The sequence below is a fragment of the Solanum verrucosum genome, unplaced genomic scaffold (assembly GCF_900185275.1).
Source record: "Solanum verrucosum unplaced genomic scaffold, falcon-dt-bn FXZP01000261.1, whole genome shotgun sequence".
Taxonomy (NCBI): Eukaryota; Viridiplantae; Streptophyta; class Magnoliopsida; order Solanales; family Solanaceae; genus Solanum; species Solanum verrucosum.
The window spans coordinates 6,552,427-6,566,923 of NW_026019969.1; the positions used below are offsets into that span (position 1 = coordinate 6,552,427).

The 14,497-nt window shown below is 31.9% G+C and overlaps 2 protein-coding genes across 2 annotated transcripts in view; both read left to right on the top strand.

Annotated features, from left to right (window-relative positions):
* LOC125815344 (pre-mRNA-splicing factor 38) overlaps positions 1-14,497 on the top strand; it is a 157,379-nt gene that overhangs the window by 4,678 nt on the left and 138,204 nt on the right. The window lies entirely within an intron of this gene.
* Positions 1,369-5,213, top strand: LOC125815351 (single-stranded DNA-binding protein, mitochondrial). Its single transcript, XM_049494805.1, has 6 exons — positions 1,369-1,508; positions 1,680-1,867; positions 2,763-2,971; positions 3,085-3,185; positions 4,569-4,628; positions 4,813-5,213. Exons 1-6 carry the CDS (start codon positions 1,448-1,450, stop codon positions 4,827-4,829), a joined length of 636 nt encoding a protein of 211 aa, XP_049350762.1. The 5' UTR covers positions 1,369-1,447; the 3' UTR covers positions 4,830-5,213.

Below are 14,497 nucleotides of genomic sequence, written 5' to 3' on the forward strand. Positions count from 1 at the left end.
TTTCTTCCTGGAGACAATCAGTTGATTTCGTTCTTCCATGCATTCATCCAAACCATCAGCATCATCACCATGCCTGTCATTTTTAAAGCTTGAAGAGTCCCTTTGCAACGGTTTCTTGTTGCGAGAAGCATTACAGAAAATTGAACCAAATCCTGCAGGTTTAGTCCATTTGATCTTCTTCTTTTTCCCCTTGACACCCTTTTCAGTTTTTTGCATAGGGTTGTTGACAACAAGAAACTTGGGTAATCTCACTCTCACCTTTTGTTGCATGGACATGGCAAAGCCATTGATTTGTGAATACCTTAGGAGGGAGCTAGGATTTTTCAATCTTCCAGTACTATGAAAACTTGCCTTGTCCATTTTAACTTTGTTTGAAGAATTTTGCTTTCCTCTTGGCAAACACAATATCCCAATATTTACTAGTTTTTCTTTCTTTTCTTTTCTCTTCATTGTTATTGTTGCTCATACCTTTTTTGTTTTCAATGGACGTGGGTAGTGGCCCTATTCATATGCTTAACATTTCTGTTGCTTTTTTCCAAGAATGCCCTCAATTATCTTTTTATAGAAGGTTATGTTAGTAAAATTATTATAGCATGTAAAGGGGGGTAATTAAGGGATAAAGTTGGTTACATGTTTTCTCATCAAACTCACCTGAACGTGATTGCTTGTTTTTTCACAACATTAGAAAATAACCTCTACTCCCATTTTCTTTCCAACTGTTGAATTGCTGTTTCAGTCTTCAAGGGGTAGTTAAACAAATAACATCTGATTTCACAATTATCCAAAAAAGAGTCCACAACTTTACTTTGTTTAAAATATTAAAAAAAAAACACTTACTTTGTTTTTGTCAAAAGTCTGTATGGAGCCATCTATAGCAACTACAAATTTAAAATTATGGCTCATGAATGATGAACGAAAATATCATAGTGAAATAAGTTGAAATTTTTTTGCATCAATGATGTTATGTATGTAATGCTTTTTTGGCTTTTGAGAAATGGTTGTGTGATGTTCTTGGAAGATGACCATTCCATTAAAATAGGTTTAGGTATAAAACTCAGCCAGCTTGAGTTCAATCGATTTTTACAATATTGAGGTTGTTGAGTTCAATTAAACTTTATCAATAAATTATAATCGAAACAAATTAAAGTTCAAATCAATGATTATTGACACGATTTGAATTTAAAGTTTATTAAAGTTGCCATGACTATCTACATCACGTTAAAATATTCGTCTTTTTTGGACAAAAAAGGCTTTTATTAATTTTTATACAAGAGTAGGAAAAGTCTAATTAGAGAAAATTTGATATTCAAATTCATGCACTAAACCGAACGGACCATTTTTGAAAAAACAAAAAGTGGGGTGCAAACCCGACCCGTATTAGATTGTAATAGCGCTAAAACCCTCCTTGTCCCCTAATTCTCCGTCGCTGTGTTCCGTTCACTGCAAAATGAATTCAATGGCTGCTAAACTTGTCAAATTGTTGCGCTGTTCTCCAGCCGCCAGACCAGGTTCTTCCTTTGTAAAAAAATCAATTTCATTGTATTTATTATTTTCTTGTATTAGAGTTATTCTCTTAATTCTGGTTATATTGATTGAGGCATTTCAGTGAACAAATGGTAGGCATATTGTAAAAAAAAATGTTTTCTTTATGATTACGATTGTTTTATTGCATATTACAGTGATGGGTGTGCAAGGAACCTCTAGGTTGTGCTATTCAACTGGTACATATCATAGTGATGGTGATGAGCCTGCAAGTAATAATGAAGCTGTAGAAATTGATGATAGTGATTTTCTTCCCGAAAAACCTAATTTGCAGCTGCAAGGTGTGGACCCCAGAAAGGGTTGGAATTTTCGGGGTGTGCACAAGGTATATGTATGTTCTTGTTTAAAGCCCTATAAGCATATTGAAGATTGAATCATAATTGCAATACTTGTACAGGAAAGAATGATAAGAAGGCTAACAATATGTTTGTATCAGTTAATGTTAGTTTGTTGAGCAATTTTGGAGGCTGTTCTTTAAATATTTTAGTTTTATAATTATCTTATTTCACTGACCTTTGTCTCGCTCTCTTATCATTGTGAGTCTGCTAAATTGTTTCAACTGATTCCTTGTGTGGTATGAGGCTTGGGTGAGCACAACCTTTTGGTAGAAGTTGTTGAGAACTTGGTTGAGAATGAAGCTATTTTAGTTAGAGATATTTTTAGGACCAGAATGATTGAATCTGTAAATTGATATGCGATTTCTGTTGGAGTCACACATCAGTTGGTTAAGGGGTACTTGGTCTCTCTTGGGCAATTCTTCCCTTCATGAGCTTGCTTATGGTGCCCCATCCTAATTCATTATTTCCGATGTTGCTGCACCCCCCCCCCCCCCCCCCCCCCACCCCCTCCCCAGCGTTATATTGTGCGCACTCCAGATGTCCGTCCTAGGCGTGTGGGGGAGCTTGAGTCCCACATAGGTGTGTTAAGTAGTACATGGTCTCTTTATATGGTCTTGGGAAATCCTCCCCTCAAGAGATAGCTTCGGGGTTGAGTTAGGCCCAAGACCCATTTCTTTATCAATTTCTGAACTAAGTTCTTTTTTGTGAGATCTCATAACTCCAAAACCATTTCCACATAAAGGAAGTTAGATTGTCTATTTTAATTTTTTAACCAAAAATGTCAAGGATGGTGGCATAATTCATCTTTTTAATTTTTTGTCTGTTTTGTTTTTGGGGGATAATTGGTAGACCAACTTAAAGACAGGATTTTGTTTTTGACAGGCTATTATATGTGGCAAAGTCGGGCAATCTCCTGTGCAGAAGATATTGAGAAATGGACGGAGTGTCACTATTTTCACAGTTGGAACAGGTGGCATGTTCGATCAGAGAATCCCACAAGACAAAGACTTGCCTAAACCTGGACAGTGGCATAGGATCGCGGTGCATAATGAAATGCTTGGGCAATACTCCGTTCAGCAACTTACCAAAAAGTAAGCACTCACCCCCCCCCCCCCCCCCTCCACACCCATCCACACACACACACACACACACAATAATCCACAATTCAATTACATTATATTCTCTAATATATATGTTCTATCAGCTCCTCAGTCTACATTGAGGGTGATATTGAAACCAGAGTCTATAATGATAGTCTCAGCGGCGAAATTAAAAGCATACCAGAAATTTGTGTGCGCAGAGATGGTACGTCGTTATGTTTATTATGAGCCCCTCTGGTTTGTCATATTTGAAGATGTGGGTATTGAATGGCAGTCCTTGCACCCCATTTCATTTGATGATTTCATTGAAAACAGATAATTGAACAACATATTTTGAAGTTTTTTATCAGACTTGCATGTTTTACTATTATTTGTTGAAGGAATGATTTCAGCTAATTGTTTTTTCTCTGTGAGGAAAAAATAAAATAATGTTTTAGCTTCAAAGAACTATTATATCTTAAAATTTTGGATGTTTTATATATTCAATGGTTTTGTCAAATCTTTTATGGTTTACTGGAATTTTTGAATAGAAGGAGTGTTAACTTGAGAGGCTGTCTTACGAGTTAGAGCTGCAATTTCATTATATCTATCTTTTCCCCTGTTCATAAGCTTTAATAAGAAAGTTGTAGAGTAAGATATAGTTAGTTGGAAGACTCATACTTTTATAATCGGTAAATTCAATCAAAGAAGGCTAAACCCCGCAATGCATTTCCACAAGGTAACAAAATGATGCAAAACACAAGGCTCATAGATGATACTTAGAAACTGGAGTATAGGAGGTCTGTTAGCAAGATGAAGCAAATGTACAAAGTTTTAGGTTTGGGGAGCGACTATTGAGATCCCACTCCTGTACGTTTGAATTGTGCCTCATTAGTTCGGTACTCATCATTAATGTTCGATGAAATAGCATCTCTGTCTACCACACCTATAGCCTGGACATCCAAGATTAGTACCCACAAAAAGAGAGGGTGTGGAGTGGGGTGAGGGTGGAGGGGGGGATCTGTACTTCCAAAACCTTAACGTTTGGGCTTATCACCAAAAATTTGTAACCAAAGTAAGATCCGTTCAAATTAGTAGAACTTATTACTACTCCCTTACAGTTTTGGGAAATTGGACCTCAACCCAGATTTCGAATTCAAGTTCATTTGCTCTCATTCTATTAAAAGTAGAGTGAAATCAGTTCTAATTTATAGGATGATCACAAGGAGAGGTTCTCTATGATGGGGGTACTTTTTTTGTGAAAGTTTGAATCAACTATCAACTATACCATTAATCTGTGGCGGGAGATTCTATTTAGTGGTGTTCAAATTGGTACAAGTAAAATAGAAAGCATAACATTGAAATCGAGTCAGTGGGAGTAAATGCGCTATATGTTGTTCTGTTTTAGGTTCTTTCTGTATCTGGTAAACTGATAGTTTTGTTGATGTGAGATAACTGACTCAAAAATAGACTGCAATTTTTAAGTAATATTACTATTGCTATGCATGGCTGCCTAGTGCTGCTGCTGTATTATCATATAAAAACTGCTTTGTCAGTGAAACAGATGATAAAAACATCATGTTTTCTGATGTTATACAATTTTCCACAGGGAGGATTCGGCTTATAAAAGGTGGTGAAAGTATCAGCAGTATCTCAATTGATGAGCTCCGTAAGTTAGCTCCTGTTATATAAAATTGTCTGTTCTCGAAATGTATGAGCTTTGGGTTATAGTACCAAATTTATTTCCTAAATAAAATCCCCTTTGTAGTTTGTACCACATTTGTTTTCCATGAAATATTGGTTCTTCCCCTCCATTGCTTTTATTGGACTTGCATTTTTTCTGTTATTGGCAGGAGAAGGATTGCTGTAGAAGCTCATTGGTAAATTGTCAAAATACGGTAGGTGGTTGGGAGCGGAAGGTTTGGGGGAGTTGAGAGGGGAGGAAGCAGCTGAGGAGTAGGGACCTATCGTCTGAAATATACTCTGCAGTAACACAAAAGTTGTCTTATTTCCATCTGTAAGTTGAATAATTTGAGTTATTAATTTGCCTTTAACGACTTGTGTCCATCTTCTTGCTTGTATTTTGTTAAGAAGCAGGAAGAGATGTTCCTTTTGGATCCACATAATTATTTAGTGGGTAGTTGCTTCATTTGCCAAAGCTGTGCAAAATGTTGTTTGAATGATCGAAATAACTATAGGTGAAACTGTGAAAGAATAGGAATACTTGGAATGAAGTGGTGGCTGCTGATTCATAGGTTATCTTTAATCCCTTTCTATTGTATGAAGTTGATACCATGGGTTACTAGATGGAGTGTGAAAACTTGTGTTTGTATAATCTTCAGCATCCAGTAGACTAGTATTAAGTAAAAACCTACATTCATCTTGTTTTTGGTAAGCGTACTCTTTTCAAATAGCAATGATCGATATACTAGTTAAATTTTGTTTGAGCTTCGGTCATGCCACACCTTTAACTCAAAGCTCTTTCTATCTCAATCTCCAGTCTTTAGTCTACATCTTCCTTTTGGTTCACCCTTGCTAATTTTTATTTTATTTTTTGTGACAACAATATATAGTAACTTGGTTTTATCCCGATCCATCAATTTCCTTTGGTTTTATTTGTCATACTTGAGAGAAATTTGCAGGGTTATTATCTCTCTCATTTACCTTTTTCACTATAGAAGTTTGATAATTTGATTTATAGCTGTGAACAGATAAGATGTCCTTTATGTTCGCTTAAGAAAACATTTGATTCTACAAAAAAGCAAACCACTTAAATCGAGCACTTTCATTAACTTTAGGAGTTGCTTTCTGGCCTAATTTCACTTTCTGTTAGTAATATACAATATTTCTCTGATTCATCTTATGTTAGTTTAATTAACATATAGTATATATTTAAAGTATTTGTGTGCCTTTTAGGCACGTTTTGAGAATTGGCAATTGTTCATATGCCATTGGCTACAAATTATACCAATACCTTTACACGAAAAGCAACGAATCAACAAACGTAGTTATGGATGAACTCTTTTTTGTGCAAATTTCAGTACGCTAAAATAAATTGAATGGGGAAAGAAATTTCAAAAACGTCTATTTCATCTATTTTGTGTTGTGGAATGTTCAACCAATCCTTGTGACTGAAAATGCAAGTTTGGTTGTAATTGAAAATCAAAATACTATAGAACGCATCAAGTTTAGTAGCGTATTGGGAGAATTGGTTTGATAGATTTACTTACAATTTTTGTTAGGTTTATGCTTTGTTTTACAAAAAATCTTCATTTTTACACAAAAGATTTGGAAATATCAGTTTTTTCTATTCATTTCGTAAGTGGTCAAAAAATCTTAATTCTCCGGATAAATAATAGTAATGAAACAACAAACTGCAGTGGCTGATGTTAGCTGCCTAAATAATTGGAATATGGAACAAATGAGCACTAGTTTTAGTGATGCTATAAATTTAGTCTCCTCTTTGATACTTACGTTAATGACACATGGATACCATTGCATATACTCGAATATTGGCAAGGATTCTGTTTTTCCTTAAACAATAATAATTCTCACCATTTTTGCGTAATTCATGACACATGCATCCTCTTAGCCACCTTCAAAATTTTTGTATAAATAGATGCACAAGTATTCATAAAATTTTATTAGTGTGTTTACATAAATTAACCATGATTAATGCTTTGGTACTCTTTCTTTTTCTCTTTCCATTTGCTTGTATCTCATCATCATCTCCTAATAATTGTCCAAAATGTGGCATAATGGATGTGCCATACCCTCTAAGTACAAGTGATAATTGTGGTAACCCTAACTACAAAATTTATTGCAAAAATGAAACCTTAGAGTTCTTGTCATCTGTGGGATTTTACTACAAAATCCTTAATATCAATCCACATACATCTAGTCTTATTATTAGCCCTCCTTTCATAGAAAAACACTCTTGTCAATCCTCTGATCTTTCTTTAGGTGGATTTAAGATTGATGAAAATTCTCCTTTCAACATATCTTCGCGTAACACGGTCATGTTATTTAACTGTTCTGAGAATATTCTCTTGTCCCCATTGAACTGTTCTTCGAGCAGCCCTTGTAGGCGGTTCGAGGAGGCTAATGAAGGAAGGAACTGTAAGAACACACTGTGTTGCAGTTACTTGAAAGATACATCTATGACTTCTCATAGAATAAGGATTAGAGATCAAGGTTGCACTGCTTATATATCTTTTGTGGATTTTAAGGCTGAAGAAGCTATTAATGCATGGCGTTATGGTATTGAGCTACAGTGGATACCCCCTAATAATTAAACTGAGCATGCATCGACCTATAAGTTGCTCGAACTTTTCAAATATGCTATATTCGTGTCAGATCCTTCAAAAGAAACTATTTTAACTTGAAAGATCTGACACACCTTAAAATACTTCATATTTTAAAAAAGTTCGAGCAACATAATTATAACAACATTATTCATGTTGTTCGTTATGACTTTCTCGTACTGTGCGTTAGTGTGTGCATGAAAGTAGTACTACGTATACTACTAATAATTTGAGAGTGATATGTTACGTATGTAATATGTTGTAACTTTAATTTCGAGTCTATGTGGTTGTGGTGTGTCTTTAATTTGAGCATATTTTGTGTGGTGTTGAATTACTATATATAAAATCAATGTATTTGCTAAATTAGAGTATCTTTTCTTGTAGAATTGTATGTTTTTTTCATTTGTTCATTTTAACGAACCATGGACGATCTAGAATAGAGACGCAACAGATTTAATTAAGGGAAAATTATACATAATGGCAAACTATTAATTCAAATTAAATGGTATAACCACACTTCTATTTAATTGTGCCCTGTAGCAAACTGTTTGTCAGTCGCCTCTCTCCCTCAAACTCTCGCTCGCCACTCTCCCTCTCTCGCTCGCTCTCTCTGTCGCTCTCCTCTCTCGCTCTATACAAACAGAAATGTATAAATTGTGTTTCCGTTTGTATAAAGCGAGAGAAAATTGTATATACACATGCAAATACATATATCTTCGTCCTATACACTTATAATTATACAATACAAATATTCCCCTGTCCAGTTCTCTTTTGCCTTTCTCTCTTTCTCGCTTTATACAAACATAGATTATACAAAATACAATGTACAATTTATGTTTGTATAAAGCGAGAGAGAGAACGATATTTGATATACAAACATTTTATTTCGATTCAATTGTATACAAATTCAAATTTTATACATATATACAAACACATAAAATTAAATTGAGAGACTCTCAACGATTTATACAAACGAGAGGCTGACAACAATTTATACTAATGGCCTGCCAGTGAAATTATACAAATCTGAAGAGGAGCCAGCGAATTATACAATTGTTTCTTTTGTATATATGTATAGCGAAATAGCCTAGTCATAGCATGTTTGCTATGGAGTGCAATTATGCAAATTTTGCTATAGCATACAAATATGAATTTTGTGTTTGCTATATGTGAAAGTTGCTCTTTAATTAATTAGTTGAGCACAACATATATATATATATATATATAGTAGTGAAGAACATATAATTTAATTAGTCTGAATCCTAAATCAACCATTATATAAAAGTTGTTTAATATATATATATTTTGGGTTAATGAGTTGAAATATGTACTGATCACCACTAAGTAAATTTCTCAAATAGTCATTCAAGTTAAGAAAATTATGGGGCAAAGTCACTTTAATTTGCTTTGTATTATTTATATCAATAAAGTTACTAACTTGTGTATTATTTCAATAAAGTGACTTAATTTTATGTGATTATAGATCTTTAATTCTTTTTATAATATGATTTCACTAACATATAGGCTGAAACTTGAAAGTATATATATGCCCCTTCAATTGTCATCCACTAGTTGAAAAATGACATAGAAATCATAAAATGGGGATTAATATTCAAGGAGTACTTATAATTTTCTCTAGCCAAACAGAAGTTAGGATTTGGATCTAACAACAAAGTTTCAAGAGAGAAAAAAAGGGGGAAAGCTTAGAGATTAAAATCAATGAATTAATTGGTGAACATTAATAATTTAATAGTCTCATTTAAACTATAATCAAAATCTATCTGTTAGATAGTTTTTCAAGTCACCTTTTAATGTTTGTATTTTATTGTTAGAACTTAGATGGAATTAATTTGACAACTAAACAAGCATTGACGTCAACACCTTTTCTTTTCTTTTTTCAGTTTGATGCTCATTAGATAATTGAATGGAAATATTTTATAGATAAGAGAAAAATGAGAAATACAAATAAAGTTTAAGGAAGGGCTAAGCCAACTGATCAAGTAAGAGTTGAATATTAATGAAGTCAATTACTTCTGTTTTTAGCATTAATTAATTTTGTACATGTTTGAGGTTATTATATTGATAGACTTAATGAGCTGACATTTGACCTTGAAGAATCTATGAATAACAAAACATGGAAACAAATTTAATTTATAACATTATTCTTACTTAAAGCAAGGGTTTTTTTAAAATTTATAATGTATTAATTATGTATTTGAATATTCAAAGGTCTTCACACAAAATCTAACCTACAGATGGCAATGTAGCTACCAATCTGAATAACCTAATTATTATTATTTTTAATAAAACAGGAATATAGAAGGTTCAGTAATTTTTAACAATTGAACGATTTATTTAACACTCATCAATTCTACTGCTTATTAACTTATTTATGATATAGTTTAGGTAGATAAAAATAAAACTAAGAAAAATGGTACTACTATATACATTTAAAGCTCTTTTAATTTGCGTAGTTTCCTTCCCCTATTTAATTCTAAACATTCTTGTCCACTATAGAGAAAAAATATCTTTTTATAAAGGTATCGTGATTTTATTTGCTGATCTATTATGTTATATTTAATCGATCTCAAGTGAAAAATATCATATAATAATAATAAAAAGGAACTTGATATATGCTATTTCCTCTGATCCTAATTACTTTGTCCATTTTTTAATTGACACACCTATTAAGAAAACAATAATTAACATAGTGAGTTTATCATTTTATCCCTATTAATTATGAAGTGGATGAATTAAACATTTAAGATTTTCAAAAAAAATTACTTTTTTCAAAGTAATTAATTATGGGTATAATAGATAAAAATAATTTGTTCTTTATTGATTTGTCAAAATGGACAAGTAATTAGGGACAATTAAAAAATTAAAAAATAATTAGGAACAAAGAGAGTATATTTTATTGTTGTAATGCTGCTACCCGTTGGGTTGAAGAAGCTAGCATTTGATTCTACAAAAAGAAGAATTTATTGAACCAATAATGGGGAACTTTCATTATCTTTTCTAATTAATTACTATATTTTGCTTGCGTGTGTGTGTCCCTTTTACTTTTAACCTGTCATCACCTGTCCTATTTTCTGTCTTTAGAACAAATTAAACATCATGGGATATGCTAAACGGTTCATCATATATATATTTTAATCTTACATATATATACAAAAAATATGTGTAATGATCTTTTCTTAGTACTTAGCTTTTTTTAGCATATGTATCGAAATGTAACTGGCCCTTTTCTTCTAACCTTAAGGTTGTAAATTCGAGTCACCAGAGGAGCAAAGGTGGGGAGCTCACGCAGAGGGGAAAAAGAAGAAAAAAATCATCTTTTTAGATTCAGAGCAGTTGCCTCATTATTAGTTGCAGTAAATCGTCTTCATGTGAGATATGTTAATGTAGAAATTGATGATTACATATTTGATGTGTTTAAAATAATTGTGAAACAATGGATCCTTAAGATATGGGGTACGCAGTCATCAAATCTTGAATGCAACACATGAAAGAAAAAGAACTTTTAATCTTGGGGTTATATATCCTCTATTTGTTGGAAATTCTAATCCAAAATAGAGGCAGAGCCAGTATTAGGAGTTTGGAGTTCTAAATTTTAGGATAGAAGAGAAAAATACTACAAAGCATGGGGTTCGGATACACAACACTAGTGTGCAAAGCATTTTCACCGCCCTTTCTTACCACTAAACTGTTAATCAATTTTGTTAGGAGTTCACAAGTTAATATACATATATATTTATTTAATAACTTAATACAACTACAAAGTCTACGAAAAAGCTAGTGAGTTCGTTCAAACCAACGAACCTCGCCTAGTTCCCTCTCTGGTTCAAAAGATATTTACAGGTAACGTTTTTTAGAAATATGAAATTTGAAATCTTAAAAATATGACATATTACCTGATGATGTAAAAGTCGTTATTAGGTACTGATCTATATGTCATTAGTTCTTTTCTTCCTTCTTCCTTTTAAATATTTCTTTCGAAATACATAGACCCTCTGGACAAGAACGTTAATCGAATTTACTTTCTGAAAATAATTGTTTTGCTTCCTAATTCAAACTTGAATTATTGTAGTGAAGAAAAATTCAATTCTTGCTGTTTTGAAGAAGTAGGTACACGTGATTCTTTTAAGTTAATAATAATAAATAATAATATTACTACTTCTTCCCCACACATTAAATTACTTTTAAGAAAGTCAACTAAACAACAAAACCGTTTTGCATAACACCACTGGCGCTGGTAGTTTCAAACATTATTTATTACACTTCGCTCTTTTCAAATTTTGTGTCACAAACGTTTAAATCTATATAAGGGCATCGTTTAGTTGACAAAATCGATAATAATTTTGAGATAAAATGTAAAAAGTATAAAGATGTTTTTGTTAAATTGTTTCTTTTATATTCTGTTTAATTATAAATAAGGATAAAGTTAAAAAGAAATTTAATTTAAGCTGCAGCAAGTGACTAATTCTTATTATCACAACATTATTTTTTTCTGGTTAAAATTGTATTTTTAATTGATCGACTACTTCAACTTATATACCAATTCCTTATCCATAAATTGACTTTTTATGATCCAATATTGCATTATTATAAAACTGACCATCAGATTATTTTGAATCCATTTGACAGCTCTCCTACCATGTCGACATTACTTGTAATTTATATCGTACTAATTAAATTTTGAAAAAATTAAATGACCAATATACAAATGAATAAACTTTCCTGCAAAATATTGAATTATTTCGTCTCTTTCTATTTGTCTTTGGTAGGGCCTCGTAGCTCCTTTTTCCTATCCACCTCTTCATTATAAATACATTATAAAAATGGAATGGACATAATTAATTTTCGACATAATGCTCATTTTAGGCCGCTTAGATTAGATATATAAAAGATTAAAAGTGGGGTTAGTTATTAGCTAGTCCCCACGCACCCCCTACCACCCCCTACCCGCAAAAAAAATTAAGTTTTGTTTTTAAAAAATATTTTCAACTTCAAAATTTCATTTTTTTAATCCCTACCCTCGACCCCCCAACCCACCCCTACCCAACTCCCCACTCACCCATCCACCCCCCACCCCCCAAAAAAAAAAAATTAAAGTTTGTTTTAAAAAATATTTTCAACTTCAAAATTTTTATTTTTTCACCCCTACTCTCGACCCCCCCCCCACTCAACCCCCCCCCCCCAATCCCCAAAAAAAAATTTTAAGTTTATTTTTAAAACATATTTTCAACTTCAAAATTTCATTTTTTTCACCCCTACCTTCGACGAGTCCGGAACCTAAGTAAGCCACAAAAAAATAAAAGTGACCAAAATAAGCCACTATTCTAGTAAGTAACTAAAATAGGTTTAGTGGAAGAAACAAATCCGTTTTATGAAATATGTCAAACGTTTTTCGTTAGTCTCATAACGGATATATTTTAATATATAACGAAACTATTTTTACACTTTGTAAAGTGTAAGTTTTTCCTACACTTTGTAAAGTGGAAGAAAAACTTTTGTTTTACAAAGAGGAATATTTTTCACGTTCTGCATTAATTTGTATCTCTTATGAAGCTTTTGCAGTGTTTGTCATACAATTATATTGATTTGACATATTATAAAAACGGAAAAAAATATTACATTATGTATTTTTATTTTTTTTATTCTGAAAACTCCTCCAAGCTCTATTTAAGGAAAAAAATTATTACATTATGTATCATAAATGTTAACTTGATTTGATCTATGTAGTCATTTGGAACCCTCAAAAAATCGGTCAACGATTCGTCACTATAAATAATGCACTCTCCAAAATTTACTTGTCCTTGTGACAAAAGTGAAGTAGGGTATTTTTCGACTATAATCAAATTATAATCAGTACTATTTATACTCATTCTTTTATAAATTGATGAAACAAATTTATGATATCGGACATTAATTAAATATTTAGCACTGTGTTTGGAAAGACAATTATAATAAACGATATTTTTGTCATGTATAATTTCGCCATCCTAATAAATCGAAACTCTAACTTTTGGTTTAGAAGACATTTTTTTTGTGATTGAAATGAAGAAAAATAGAAGACTAAAGATATTGAAGATACTATGTTTGAACGTCCTTAAATAGAGCATGGAGTTTTCAGAATAAAAAAATAAAAATACATAATGTAATAATTTTTGTCGCGTTTTAATGATATGTAAGATCAATATAATTGTATGACAAACACTACAAAACCTTCATAAAGAGAACGTGAAAAATATTCCTTTCTAAAACATAATTTTTTTCTTTCACTTTACAAAGTGTAAGAAAAACTTACATTTTATAGAGTGTAAGAAATAGTTCCGTTATATATTAAAATATACACGTTATGAGACTAACGGAAAACGTTTGAAATATTGCATAAAACGGAATATTTTCTTCCACTAAACCTATTTTAGTTACTTACTAAAATAGTGGCTTATTTTGGTCACTTTTATTTTTTTGTGGCTTATTTAAGTTTCGAACTCTATAGACCCTCACCCACCTACCCCTACCATCCCTCCATCCCACCCACCCCCAAAAAAAATTTAAATTTATTTTTAAAAAATATTTTCAATTTCAAAAATTATTTTCTATTCTAGTAAAAATAAAAGATATTTCTCAAAAACATTTTTCATTCATAAATCAAACACTAAAAATCTTTTTCGGAAAATATTTTCTACTCACCAACCAAACATGAGAAAATAAGTCAAAAATCAACTTATTTTCCTTCATACCAAACACACCTTAAGTATTTATTTTAGTTAATTGCCTTTACTGATGTAACTTTGGAAATTTGAATTTAACTACCAGTACTCTCTTATTTTGTTAAAGTGACAAGTAAAAAAGAATGAAGATAATACGTAATGAGAGAAGTTAAAGAAAAAATAAGCAAACTCTATATTTGTATTTTACATAAAAAAAAAACGGTACACTATAGTCCAAAAAGATGAAAGGTATTCAACCTATGTGCCAAAAAAATGGTACACCAATATATATAGTCTACAACTATTTATAGGTGTTTCACCATATGTGCACTCTCTTTCTACTTTCTTTTAGCCAAATATATAGCTAAAATCAAAAAAGAGAAGAAGCAAGAAATCATAAAAAGGATAATTAATTAATTACTCCATACTAATTATTAAGGTCTCACAAGAAGAGATTTAATTAATTAGAGCCATGATCTTTTGCATGGAGATGGTGTAGTGCGATGGATGAGGAA

Bases quoted from the DNA above. Each gene is read 5' to 3' on its own strand.
- LOC125815351 (XM_049494805.1), top strand. From the start codon at position 1,448: ATGAATTCAATGGCTGCTAAACTTGTCAAATTGTTGCGCTGTTCTCCA. The intron at 1,868-2,762 runs GTATATGTATGT...TGTTTTTGACAG, and splicing joins ATTTTCGGGGTGTGCACAAG to GCTATTATATGTGGCAAAGT. The intron at 2,972-3,084 runs GTAAGCACTCAC...ATGTTCTATCAG, and splicing joins GTTCAGCAACTTACCAAAAA to CTCCTCAGTCTACATTGAGG.